Source organism: Oncorhynchus keta, chromosome 3 (assembly GCF_023373465.1).
Source record: "Oncorhynchus keta strain PuntledgeMale-10-30-2019 chromosome 3, Oket_V2, whole genome shotgun sequence".
Classification (NCBI taxonomy): Eukaryota; Metazoa; Chordata; class Actinopteri; order Salmoniformes; family Salmonidae; genus Oncorhynchus; species Oncorhynchus keta.
This window is the reverse complement of record NC_068423.1, coordinates 37,181-50,856: the sequence shown is the minus strand read 5'-3', so window position 1 is coordinate 50,856 and position 13,676 is coordinate 37,181. Positions and strand designations below refer to the sequence as shown.

General features: G+C 47.1%; 1 protein-coding gene, 1 non-coding gene and 1 pseudogene across 4 annotated transcripts; all 3 read left to right on the top strand.

The window, feature by feature from the left end:
* The first annotated feature begins 1,845 nt into the window (after positions 1–1,845).
* On the top strand, positions 1,846–12,186 carry LOC118363524 (uncharacterized). 3 transcript variants are annotated; one of them, XM_052485954.1, is made up of 6 exons: positions 1,846–1,945; positions 2,395–2,469; positions 3,548–3,694; positions 4,044–4,320; positions 9,753–9,931; positions 10,350–12,186. In XM_052485954.1, the coding sequence occupies exon 6, from the start codon at positions 10,772–10,774 to the stop codon at positions 11,492–11,494; it is 723 nt and encodes a 240-aa protein (XP_052341914.1). In that variant the 5' UTR covers positions 1,846–1,945; positions 2,395–2,469; positions 3,548–3,694; positions 4,044–4,320; positions 9,753–9,931; positions 10,350–10,771; the 3' UTR covers positions 11,495–12,186. The 3 variants fall into 3 exon arrangements, 2 of the variants coding, with proteins under 2 accessions (XP_052341914.1, XP_052341925.1); XR_004821417.2 differs by lacking the exons at positions 9,753–9,931; positions 10,350–12,186 and adding an exon at positions 4,495–4,965 and having other exon boundaries at positions 2,395–3,694; XM_052485965.1 differs by lacking the exons at positions 1,846–1,945; positions 2,395–2,469; positions 3,548–3,694; positions 4,044–4,320 and adding an exon at positions 5,181–5,698.
* Positions 9,328–9,500, top strand: LOC118369463 (uncharacterized; annotated as a pseudogene).
* On the top strand, positions 9,849–9,965 carry LOC127915979 (U5 spliceosomal RNA). Its single transcript, XR_008093190.1, has one exon. It is a non-coding gene; the product is annotated as a U5 spliceosomal RNA (small nuclear RNA).
* Positions 12,187–13,676: the final 1,490 nt, after the last annotated feature.

Sequence of the window (13,676 nt, the reverse complement as noted above, 5' to 3'; positions counted from 1 at the left end):
AAACTCCATCTTCTCCCTGTATAAAGAGTATTTTGTATATTCACCACCAGGGCTAGGGTCAATTCAGTGAATAATTTAATTCAAATCTCCCATCATTTATTATGAAGACATTTTACTAAACTAACTGAATTAAAGTCAACCCTGATCACCATAACAGCTGTACAGTGGTAATTTGACAGGACTGTGAGAGAAAGCAAAACATACATGTAAGTTAGATAGTAACAACAATAAATCCAGTACTGTATGCCTTATAGATCCCAATGTTGTGCAACTGACTGGCTGTGGATACGTTGCAAAAATATTTTTACATTGTTTCTACCTACCTCTCAGGTAATTATTAACCTACCCGTTCTACCTCCAATGTTTTGACAGTGTATCTCCGATAGTTTCACTTTTGATTTTTCAGCTCAACTCAGCTTCCTTGCATGACATCATCATACACAATGGAATCTCTTCAAACAATATCCAGTTTGCTTTAGAGATCACATTCACTTTCATTTTAAAGTGCTGTACACGGAATCCCTCATTGTATTCATGCTATTCCATATCGCAATGCTTGGCCCATTCTCATTGCAAGACATGCCAGGCAGTGTTGCCCTCTAGTGATTGTTTGGAGATACAGCATGTATTATTTTATCATTAGTAATCATGGGTTGTGGTTAATTCCATTTCAATGGCAGTCAATTCAGAAACTAAACCAGATTCAAATGACACGTTCCTCATTGAAAAACATTTAAGAGAATTGGAATTTCTAGGTATTTTCCTTAATTCACTGGAATTTAAATGGAATTGTCCTCAAACCTGAGGTTCATCAACCAAAGTTTACTCAGCTAGTAAAAGAAACTGAAACAGAGGAAAACATGTTTTAAACACACAATGGAAGTAAATGTTATTGTCACTTATCCTAATAAAAACATAATTAATGTGTGAGTATGTGTGTATATACAATATATATAATTCACCGAACAGAAATATAAACGCAACATGCAACAATTTCTCAGATTTTACTGAGTTACAGTTCATATGAGCAAATCAGTCCATTTAAATAAATTCATCAGGCCCTAATCTATGGATTTCCCATGACTGGGAATACAGATATGCATCTGTTGGTCACATATACCTTAAAAAAGGTAGGGCCATGGATCAGAACACCAGTCACTATCTGGTGTAACCACCATTTGCCTCATGCAAGTTCAAAACTTGAAAGATCTGAAGCATTGTGTTGTGTGACAAAACTGCACATTTTAGAGTGACCTTTTATTCTCCCCAGCTCAAGGTGCACCTGTGTATGGATCATGGTTTTAAAAAATCAGCTCCTTGATATGACACAACTGTCGGGTGGATGGATTATCTTGGCGAAGGAGAAATGCTCACTAACGAGGATGTAAACAAATGTGCACAAAATATGTATATACAGTTGAAGTCGGAAGTTTACATACACTTAGGTTGGAGTCATTAAAACTCATTTTTCAACCACTCCACAGATGTCTTGTTAACAAACTATAGTTTTGGCAAGTCGGTTAGGACATCTACTTTGATCAAATTACAAATTAATTTGATCAAGTCATTTTTCCAACAATTGTTTACAGAAAGATTATTTCACTTATAATTCACTGTATCACAATTCCAGTGGATCAGAAGTTTACATTCACTAAGTTGACTGTGTCTTTAAACAGGTTGGAAAGTTCCAGAAAATTATGTCATGGCTTTAGAAGCTTCTGATAGGCTAATTGACAACATTTGAGTCAATTGGAGGTGCACCTGTGGAGGTATCACGTTCATCTGTACAAACAATAGAATGCAAGTATAAACACCATGGGACCACGCAGCTGTCATACCGCTCAGGAAGGAGATGCGTTCTGTCTCCTAGAGATGAACGTGCAAGAAGTGCAAATTAATCCCAGAACAACAGCAAAGGACCTTGTGAAGATGCTGGAGGAAACAGGTACAAAAGTATCTATGTCCACAGTAAAACGAGTCCTATATTGACATAGTCTTAAAGGCCGCTCAGCAAGGAAGAAGCCATAAAAAAACCAGACTACGGTCTGATGTTGCCATTGTTTGTGCAAGGCTTCAGTGTGGGTATCTCTTTAGTCAATCCATACTTTTGTTTCTGGATCAATCAATACAATTTCTGAATCCTTAAAATGTCAATTTTGGTGTCTTGAGGTTTCCTATGACCTATAGGCGAAATGCATTCATTTTGCAATGTATTAGCCTACTTCTTAGGTCTATATAATATTTACTACACAACTGAAATATCAACATCAGTCATGGCGATTTTATAGGATTCCAGAGCCTTGACAGATGCACACACCACTGTGGTGACACGTCCCCTATATGACTATCTCTGTACCCACGTTGTAATTGCCCCTCCCCCACTTTGCCGCGCAGAGCCAGAGAGGGAAAATCACTTTCATCTGGAGAAGCGCGTGCCAAATGCAGGTCACCGCTGTTCCTAAAAAAAAGGTGAGTAATATAATATATTATTTTCATGCTATAGTACAATTCCACCGCTATAAATCCTTGTATTGGTTTATGAACTATGTTAGCCTAGTTAGAAGTTAGTGAGCTAGCATCAGCAACAAACAAGCTATCTAGCTAATGCACTAGTGAGCCAGTTTTGTTGACATTTGGGCGTGTAGCTTGGTTAGCTAAGTGTTGATATTAATGGATAGCTATTTCAGTCAATTCTATCAGTGTGGTTATAAGTAACATGCATTGACAGCTAAATGGGACACGTGATCCCCATAGATAAACTTGAGTAGGTCTAAGGTAACAGTTTGATAACATTAGATTGTGCATTGTTAGTTTAGCTAGCTAAAGTTGGCTAGCTTGCAACCAGTTGTTGTGCACCCCACGAGGATAGATTTGAGTTGGCCTGATGGAGAGATCTTCCAGACTGCTCCGGGCCATGGAGGATGCAGAGCATCACATAAGATCAAACATTGATAAGCCAGTACTTCACCAGTGTTTTATCAAATTCTTTCAAGGTAAGGTGAATATTGAATATATTTCTGGCAGTCCTAAATATGACAGCTATGAATCAGATGTATATTTTAGAGGTTAGTGGGAAACAGTGAATTGGGATATATGGGCACAGTCACCCAAGAAAAAGGTTTAAAGGAATAGTTTGCCATGTCTTTGTATTATGGTCATAGTATTCTTAAAGGTTCACTACAGTCACATGATGCTCCATCTGAAATCTCCTTCCACCTGAAAAGGCCCACCTTGAAAACTAATCATTGGTTTAGAAGACAAAGTAAGAGTGACAACTGAATCTAGCCTCTTGAAACAGACAGATCAGTGCATCCCCCTCCCCAAACCCCCTGCTGCACACCTGAACCTCATTTTGATTGGCGGTGATATGTGTGGGATCACTTTTAGACAGTGTGAGCTCATTTTATAGGAGCAGTTGTTTTTGGAGAAGCTTGGCAAGTTGAATGGGGTGATCATGTGACCAGAGTGGATTATTCTCTGTAATAATTGACACGCACAATGCAATATCTCCTAATGTTTGTATTTTTTGTCTGACATGGACGAGGAGTTTTTGCCACTGAATTCATATCCAAAGGAGACTTTGTTGTGGAGTACTGAGGTGAACTGCTTACACAACAGGAGAGCGAGGTCCGAGCTGATCAGTACAATGATTCTGAAAAGGTGTTTATTTTCACTGGAAAGGAAGAACATGGTGGTAAGTAGGATTGATGAGAACAAAATAAACACATTACTACCTTTTGAGATATTAAAAAAGCAACAACATTCAAATGGAGACAGACATTTTTAATGGTTGGTGGCACAGTATGCACTGTAGGCCTGTCTCAGGCCCAGATCCTAATTTGACCTTGTCCCTGACCTAAACCGTAAGGAAAAATATTAGTCTTCGACCAACTGGTTCGCTATCAGAGCATCTGCACTTTTTTAAACAACGCGTTAGGGACTTTTCTGTCCCTTTTCTGAAATATAAACCTTGTGCTGCAATATCTTCATTAAGCGAGGGATGGGGGAGGGAAAGATACATTTGTCTTCTCTTTTTTCCGCAGCCCCGCAGCAAGTGGTGGAAGGTGAATCCCTGGAGGTTGTCTGGGACGTTTTGACTGGGGGTTCTCAACTCCTCTTTGAGGAGGTGGGGTCCCCTAGTCTCGGCCCAGCAGCTTTCAGGGAGGAAGAAATGGAGGGTGTTGGTGGCGAACCCAGGATGCAGGGAACTCGGCCTAACACCATACCTGCATCCTGGGTTGGCGTAATGGAGGAGGACAGGGGGACGTCAGATGAGGGGAAGACGTCCCTGCCGGATGTGATGGACCAGGGGAGCATCAGGTGAGCCTCCTGTTTTTATTTTTGAAAAAGTGAGATTATTTTGTGTTTTGTTTATAATAGAATCTTATGTTAATTTTGTTTAGTTTAAATGTAAGGGGTTTAAGGGATTTCGTGAAAAGGAGGGTGGTTTTTAGTTTTTTGGAAGGAGTGGGTTTTGATGTTTGTTTTTTACAGGAGGTTCACCTGATGGATGGAGGGGATGTTGTGAGGTTAAAGAGGGAGTGGGATAAGGGGGAATGGTTTCCTCCATCCCCCGGCGATGTTCTCCCTGGGGGCTGACAGGGGGACTTTATATTATGCCCGTCAGCCTCCGTTTTGCAGGCGTTGTATGGCCTACGGCCATATCCTCGCCTCGTGTGAAACAAGAAAGTGCAGGTATTGTGGATCTGGGGAGCACGAGGCGAGGGACTGCAAAGTGCCTAAGGCGTGCCACGGGTGTGGCTCATCTGCACACCTGTGGCGGGAGTGCCCAGCCAGGCAGAGGTCATGCGCGTCTGCAGCTGGGGGGAGGACAGCAGAGGGGGATGGGGGAAGAAGAGGAGGGGAAGGACGGCCTTCTCAGGCGCAGACGGCTGGCCCAGAAGGCAAAAAGAAAGAAGAAGAGAAAGGTGCGACAGCGGGAGGAGAAAGAAAGAAGAAGGAAGTGTGTGAAAGATCAACGGGGGAGGGAGTGGTGGGGGAAGGGGTGCCTGTGGTAGGACCTGTGGGGGTGCCTGTGGCAGGGTCGGTGGGGGGGGAGGGGGTGCCTGTGGCAGGACCTGTGGGGGGTGCCTGTGGCAGGACCTGTGGGGGGTGCCTGTAGCAGGACCTGTGGGGGGGGAGGGGGTGCCTGTGGCAGGACCTGTGGGGGGGGAGTGGGGGGACTGCATACCTAATTTCCTAGAGGAGGAGATGAGGGATTTGGCAGAGGAGCTGGGGGTGCGGTCTCCCCTTTGCCTCGTACGCCCCTTACACCTTTTCCACCTCTTCTAAGGAAGAAAAAAGAAAAGAAGAGGGCGAAGAGGGGGTCAGACGAGCCATGCAGTGAGAGGGAGGGGGTAGAGGGGGAGGGGGGGGGTAAGCGAGTGATGGGGATGAGGAGGATGGACTTGTCCTCTTTGTTTGTGGCGGGCCCTCAGCTCTCGGGGCAGAGTGAATCCCTGGGAGCGGATGGGGACTGTTTGGCTGAGGACTCCCAGATTTTATTTGAGGAGATGGGGTCCCCTAACCTCAGTTTTGAAGATTTCAGGGAGGAAGCTGGTGGGGAGCCCGGGATGCAGGGTACTCCATACCCTAACACCCTACCTGGATCCTGGGTTGGAGGGATGGAGGTGGAAGGGGGGACGTCAGGGGAGGAGGGGACGTCCCTGTCGGGCGCGATGGAACAGGGGAGCATCAGGTGAGCCTCCTGTTTGGTTGTGGTTGTTTTTGGTTTATTTTTGAAAAAGTGATAATTTTTGTGCTATGGTTTATAATAGAACATTATGTTAAATTTGTTTAGTATAAATGTAAGGGGTTTAAGGGACTATGTTAAAAGGAGGGCGGTGTTTAGTTTTTTAGAGGGTGTAGGTTTTGATTTTTGTTTCTTGCAGGAGGTTCACCTGAGGGATGGAGGGGATGTTGAGAGGTTTAGGAGGGAGTGGGTAAAGGGAGATTCGTTGTGGGGCATAGGAGGGGTGCACTCAACTGGGGTAGGGATATTGTTTGGGAATAGGGAAGTGAAGGTAGAGGGCACTTTTGTTGTAATGCAGGGGAGGGTTTTAGGGGTGGATGTCACATTTAGGGATAGTAGGTATAGGTTAGTGGTGGTGTATGGGCCACAGGTGGCGGCAGACAGGAGGGAGATGGTGGACTGTCTGACGCCCCTGTGTGTCACAAATAGGCACTTGGTTGTAGGAGGTGATTTTAACATAGATTTAGGGATAGGAGGGGATAGTAGTGCAGGCGCTATCACCGGGCTAATGGCTTGCCATGGTCTGGTTGATGGTGGCCTGCACACTACTCCGACATTGGCCGGTCCTACATGGCGCAACTCCAGGGGGGTTGCGCGGAGGCTCGACTACATTTTTGTATCCAGGTCTTTGGGTCAGTTGTCTGGACGCCTGTTGCCTGTGTTCTTTTCGGACCACGACGGGGTGTTCCTGCAGGTGGGGTCGCCAGTCTGCCTCTTCGGTAGGGGGTACTGGAAGTTAGATCGGGATGTGCTGGAGGAGCGGGCTTTCGTTGACGCCTTTTTTGGTTTCTTTCGGAAGCTTGATGGCCTCCGGTCCATGTGCGAGGGGGTGTTAGAGTGGTGGGAGTTAGTTAAGGTAAGGATTAGGGCTTTTATAATAGGATATTGTAAGAGGAAGAAAAGGGAGGAAAGGAGGGAGGTGGATCGTATCCAAAGGTTAATAGAACTCGAGTACGAGGCAGGCAACCTCGGTGGGTCTATTGACTGGGAGAGATTCTCAGCCCTGAAGGCGCAGCTCAGGGAGCTGCAGGAGCGGAATGCTCGAGCTTTCCTGGAGCGGGCGCATAATGGCTTTCTAGAACATAATGAGACTTGTTCTGCTATGTTCTTTAAGTCGGTTAGGGCCAGGCAGAGTAGAAAGGTAATGAATGGAGTTAGAGGAGAAGATGGTAGTGTAGCTAGAGAGCCGGAGGAGATGGTCAGAGTAACCACTAACCATTTCCGAGGTTTCTTTAAGGAGAGGGATGTAGACGTAGAGCAGGGAAGTGTGTTTTTAGAACACTTGTCCCGGCGATTGCCGGAGGACATTAGAGAAGCGATGGAGGCTCAGATCACCCTTGAAGAGGTTGAGAGCGCCCTCAGGAGGATGGGAAAAGGGAAGGTACCTGGGATGGATGGTCTGCCGGCCGAGTTTTACCTCAAGTTTTGGGGCACACTCGTGGTGGTCCTCGAAGTCTTGAAGGCCATCCTTGAGACGGGGGTCCCGGGGGGATCAATGGCCGTCGGTGTTCTGTCACTTCTTTACAAGAAGGGGGACGCCACAGACCTTGGAAACTGGCGGCCACTGACCATGCTGTGTGTAGACTACAAGTTACTTGCAAAGGTCCTAGCGGATCGGTTGCGCACAGCCCTTCCCTACGTCGTCCATGAGGATCAGACGTGCGGGGTAGAGGGTCGCTCTATCAGGTGGAACCTGCAGTTGGTCAGGGACTCCATCGCTTGGGTAGAAGATAGAGGGCTGCCTTTAATGGTAGCAGCGCTAGATCAGGCGAAAGCCTTTGATCGCGTGAATAGATCCTTTCTTTACAGGGTGTTAGGTAGGTTAGGATTTGGGGAAAAGTTTATAGGATGGATCCGTACTTTATATGTCGGAGCGGGGTGCCGGGTTAGTGTAAACGGTCACATGGGTGACGTTTTTGACCTCTCGTCAGGGGTCAGGCAGGGTTGCCCGCTCTCGGCTCTCCTCTTCGTTCTGTACATGGAGCCTCTGGGGGCTGCCATTAGGGCAGACACAGGGGTGGAGGGCTTGTTGATCCCTGGAAGCGGTGGTTTGCGCGTCAAGTTGACGCAGTACGCCGATGACACTTCCTTGCTGCTTTGCAAGGACTCGTGCCTGACAAGGTCCCTTGCCATTATTGGGGACTTCACCCGAGCGTCGGGAGCGGTTCTGAACCATGCAAAGTCTTCCGTTAAATTTTTCGGAAGATGGCGCGGCAGGACGGATGTGCCCGGGGGGTTATCTCTCTGTGAGGGGGCCCTGAGGATTCTCGGGGTCCATTTTGAGACCTCTGGCTCAGCGACGCTGAACTGGAACATGGGTATCGCAGTGGTACAGAGGAAGCTGGCAATGTGGAAGGCTAGGTCTTTGTCTTTTATGGGCAAGGTCCTGGTCCTAAAGGTGGATGTATTGCCATCTCTTTTGTACTTGGCGTACATCTGCTTGTCTGAGGAGGCCTCTAGTGAGGCTCGTGTTTCAGTTCATGTGGGGTGGCAGGTACGAGTGGGTCGCCAGGGCTCGCATGCTCTGTCCCATCGGGGAGGGAGGTAGGGGGATACCACATTTCCCCCTCAAACTGGATGCAATTTTTGTTTCGTTCTTGTTGACGGAGCTTGCTCATCCAGTGATACACCCGTCCGGATACCTCCTGCGGGTGTTCTTCTCGTATCAGGCGAGAAGCGTAATGGTGTGGTCTAACACGGGTCCTCGGGCGGAACAGCTGCCGTGGCACTTTGGTCATGCGGCCAAGTGGCTGCGTGCGCACCCCGAGGTTGAAGTTGCCCGAGTAGGTTTAGACCACAGACACCTGTACGAGGAGGTCAGGCAGGCAGGGAGTCCTGCGCCTGTAGCGGGCATCTCGGAAGTGGTCTGGGAGGGAGTGCAGGCGCGTGGCCTGGACAACAGGCTCAAGGACCTGAATTGGTTGAGCCTCCACAAGTGCTTGCCGGTACGAGCCATCATGTACCGGCATAGCTTGGCGCGATCCCCCACCTGTCCAAGATCCACTTGTGGCAGGGAGGAGACTGTGCGTCATGCTTTTTGGGACTGTGCCTTTGCCGGAGTAGTATGGGCTAGGGCACGGGTGTTGTTGGGATTGGTAAGAGGTGATTTTGTGTTAACGTGGGCAAGGTTAGAGAGAGGTGTAGGGAAAGCGAGAGGTACGGATAGGGATAGGTTTCTGCTCTGGCTTCTCATAAGTCTCTTTAAACAGGGGCTGTGGGAAGCCAGGCAGAACTTTGTCAAAACAGGGAGAGATTGGGGGGTGGAAGGAATATTGAGGAGGGTGGAAGGAGATTTGAGAGGGAGGATGAAGAGGGAGGAGAGGAAGTGGGGGCAGCATGCTGCCCGGGAGAGGTGGAAGGGGGGTTTAGGGCTGGGTGTGATTTAGATTAGTATGATTAGGATAGAGTATGATGGGGAGATAGGGAAAGGTAGTTTGTAGGATGAAGGGGAGGGAAGATGCTCCCCTGAGGTTTTTGTTTGGGGTTTGTGTTTGTTAAAGAAAATATATACAATTGTTTGAGTTAGAATGACAAATTATGTTTTTGTAAAGAATGAATGGTATGGAACGAAATAAATTATTTTTTCAAAAAAAAATCTGTTCTTATCAGTTTAATATCTGATACGTCCCCCATCGGGGGACTACATATTAAATGGATTTTTCGAACAGGGAGTCGGAAATGGGGCTTGCTCCGTCCGCTCCACGCATCGACCCGGTATTGCAGTACCTCCGGGAACGGTGCAACACTTTTCTCCCGTTGTCAAGGAAAAATAATCATTCACAAAGCTATGTAAATAGCTAGCTAGCAGAAGAAGAAGAGAAGGGAAGAAACATATTCAAACTGAAAGAAAGGCGAAGCGCTCTTCAATGGGGTCCCCCGTTTCCCGCCATTTTTGTTAAAAAAATTGGGCCAGGATTGTGTGTGTGTGTGTGTCTCTCTCTCTCTGTACCTCTGTCTCGCTGTACCTCTGTGTCTGTGACCTTCTTCTTTTAATCCACAGCCCTCAAAGTTGGATGAGTGGGTTCCGGGAGCACCCGCGGGAACCCGGCCTAGAGTGCACAGAGTGTGTCTCGGGCCCCGACCTCTGACTTCCATACGACTCTGGTTTCTCTTCATTACGCACAAGCCTTTCGCCTTTTACTAAAGACTTCCGTGGAGAGGAATACTTCCGAGTTCAAGGTATTTTTGGAGGAGTTTTGCTTCTTGCAGAGCCCGCTATCTTGTTTCAAGAGAAATTGACAGACAGACAGACAGAGGTGGGCCAGGATAGTGACTTAAAGATACATTAGTGACTTTTTCCAAAAAACACATGCCAGTGAGTGAGTGACTGAGGGAGGGAGGAGCCGCCGGCTTTTGCCTACCCGCTGAGGTCTGTCGAGACCCCCGGGGGCCCGGCGGTTGCAGGGTTCCATTTGTGGGTTATCGCTTCTCGGCCTTTTGGCTCAGATCAAGTGTAGTTACTTTGACAGTGCTGCACTTGATCGGAGAAGTGATCGTAGGCCGGAGGGCGCCCGGGAAAATTGTGTTTTATTTCTGTTGAAAATTATTGTCATTTTGTTGTATTGTTTCACCATTGTTTTTTTTTGTCCTGGGTTAGGTGGTGGTTTTGGTGGAGGGCTACAGGTGCACCAGCACAGGGGAAACTCCAGAACTCCCTGAACACCCAGGGGTCCCTCACAGCAATGTTCGAGGTGACCAAGCTGACGGACAATAGCATTAAAACCGTTATTGTCCGTATGTACAACGAAACCGTACAGCCGGAGGACGTTGCAGTATGGCTGGACAGGTACTGCAACGTAAAGGGGCCCTTGATCCAGGTAAAAGATCTAGACGGGGGCCTGGAGGGTCACTGTCCAGCAAAGGGAGGACCCTGGGGGCTATGGTGGGTTGAAAGCCATCCCATCCACCATAGTCCTCGGAGAGAACAGGGGCCATGTTCACTACCAGGACCAGCCCAAGCTGTGCCGTAAGTGTGGTGAACATGGCCACCTGGCAGACGCCTGTCAAAAGGTGGTCTGCATGAAGTGCCGGGAGGTGGGCCACCGCTACGAGGAATGCACGAACGGAAGGTCGTGCAACCTCTGTGGCGAGCGGTCCCACCTCATCCGCGACTGCCCCTCCTCCTGGGCCAATAGGGCCAAGTTCGGAAGGAGGGAGTGGGCGGCCGCGGACCGGGCTTCGGAGCGCCGGAGGGCCGAAGCGGCAGTTGCCGAGGTGGTAGTGGAGGAGGTGGTAGTGGTGGTGGAGGAGGTAGTGGCGGAGCCGGTGGCTGTAGTGGAGGGCGCTGAAGGAGCAGTGGTGGAAGTAGTGGGAGGAGAGGACAAAACCCTCCCCACCCCAACCCCCCTGCCCCAGACTAATGTGACCCCTGAAGGAGAAAGGGCCGAGAAAGACGGCTCTGGAGAGATCTTTAGCGAAAGCTCCCCAAGTGGGTCAGACATTATAGGGACGGTGTCGGAAAGCACCAGGGAGACAGAGTCGGGAGACATGGGAGAAGGGGGGGAGATTCTGGAGGAACACCTCCCCCCACGTAAAAGAAATGCGGAGGAGCTCTCCGACCCCGAACAGGGCGAGGAGAAAAAAGGGAAGGTGGAATGGGAGAGCTCCCAGGGGGAGGAAGAAATTAGAACCTTCCCCTCCAACTCCCCCAATCAAGTCTCCTTTTTAAACCCAGTTTTAACCTCCTCTCCCTTCCCCCACCCTTTACCCCGGAGGGAGAGAGAGAAATCACCAGAGAAATAACCCCCCTTTTAACTGTTCAAAGCCTTTCTTTCGGCACTGTTTTTACTCACCCCTTTTATGGCTTTTAAAATCACCACAATAAATGTAAGGAGCGTAAAAACAGAAATGAGAGCACAGTCGGTTTTATCCTTTTTAGAAAGGTTTAACTCAGATGTGTTTTTATTACAGGAGTGTGGTCTACCCTTTTTATCCTCTTACAGCAAATGGGAGGATAAGTGGCAGCACGGGCCCTCCCTTTGGAGTGGCTCAAATTTTAACAAGAACGACGGTGTTGCCATTTTAATCAAGACCCCACAGGTGGTGGTGAAGGGGAGCACGGTGGTGGTAGGTGGGCGTGCTCTTTTAGCCAATTGTACTTTTATGGGGAGGGATTTTAACGTGCTAAACGTATATGGTTTTAATGATAAACATGACCGGTGCGCACTTTTAGAGGACCTGCAGTCCCACATGCTAGGGAGGGATCCTCTAGTGGTGGGTGGGGATTTTAATTGTGTTTTAAGTAGAGCAGACAGGAGAGGGGCAGGAGAGGATTTTAAGGTAGACAGGTCAAGTGTTTTATTGCAAGGGTTGTGCAGGGATTTTAAACTGACGGACTGTTTTAAAACCCTGCATCCAAGAGAGGAGGGCTTCACCTGGACCAGTGGTGACGGCACCAGAGCCTCTCGCATTGACTATCTGTTTACCCGGGACTGTCCCCAACTGATGCTAGAATAACCCCTGCTTTCTTCTCAGATCACGTAATGCTGACGTGCACCCTTTCACTAACCTCGGGTGTGACTGTGGGAAGAGGGCCCTGGAAATTGAACTGCTCCTGCTAGAAGATGATAGAGTAGTTAGCCAGTACAGAGAGCAGTTCAGCCAGTGGCAGACGCTACAGGACTTTTTTTTGACACACGAGCACAGTGGTGGGAAATGGTGAAGGGAAGGACGAGGACTTTCTTTAGAGAGATAGGAAAGGAAAAAAGCAAGGCAAAAGATAGACGCGTCCCGAAAAAAAAATCACTTTTTTGAAAATGGTTAAAAATTATTTTCGGGGTCCTTTCCAGAATGGCGCAAATTCGGCATGTCCGGGGTCACCGTTTTTAAGTCCCGAAAAAAAAAACTTTTTTCACTTTTTTGTGAAAATGGTTAAAAATTATTTTCGGGGTCCTTTCCAGAATGGCGCAAATTCGGCATGTCCGGGGTCACCGTTTTTAAGTCCCGAAAAAAAAAAAAAAAACTTTTTTTTGTGAAAATGGTTAAAAATTATTTTCGGGTCCTTTCCAGAATGGCGCAAATTCGGCATGTCCGGGGTCACCGTTTTTAAGTCCCGAAAAAAAAAAAAAAAAAACTTTTTTGTGAAAATGGTTAAAAATTATTTTCGGGTCCTTTCCAGAATGGCGCAAATTCGGCATGTCCGGGGTCACCGTTTTTAAGTCCCGAAAAAAAAAAAAAAAACTTTTTTGAAAATGGTTAAAAATTATTTTCGGGGTCCTTTCCAGAATGGCGCAAATTCGGCATGTCCGGGGTCACCGTTTTTAAGTCCCGAAAAAAAAAAAAAAAAAACTTTTTTTGAAAATGGTTAAAAATTATTTTCGGGGTCCTTTCCAGAATGGCGCAAATTCGGCATGTCCGGGGTCACAGTTTTTAAGTCCCGAAAAAAAAAAAAAAACTTTTTTGAAAATGGTTAAAAATTATTTTCGGGGTCCTTTCCAGAATGGCGCAAATTCGGCATGTCCGGGGTCACAGTTTTTAAGTCCCGAAAAAAAAAAAAAAAAAAAAAAAAATCACTTTTTTGAAAATGGTTAAAAATTATTTTCGGGGTCCTTTCCAGAATGGCGCAAATTGGCATGTCCGGGGTCACAGTTTTTAAGTCCCGAAAAAAAAAAAAAAACTTTTTTTTGAAAATGGTTAAAAATTATTTTCGGGGTCCTTTCCAGAATGGCGCAAATTCGGCATGTCCAGGGTCACCGTTTTTAAGTCCCGAAAAAAAAAAAAAAAAAAACTTTTTTGAAAATGGTTAAAAATTATTTTTTCGGGGTCCTTTCCAGAATGGCGCAAATTGGCATGTCCGGGGTCACAGTTTTTAAGTCCCGAAAAAAAAAAAAAAAAAACTTTTTTGTGAAAATGGTTAAAAATTATTTTCGGGGTCCTTTCCAGAATGGCGCAAATTCGGCATGTCCGGGGTCACAGTTTTTAAGTC

Excerpts from the sequence above, each read along its gene's own strand:
- LOC118363524 (XM_052485954.1), top strand. The coding sequence starts at position 10,772 with ATGAAGTGCCGGGAGGTGGGCCACCGCTACGAGGAATGCACGAACGGA.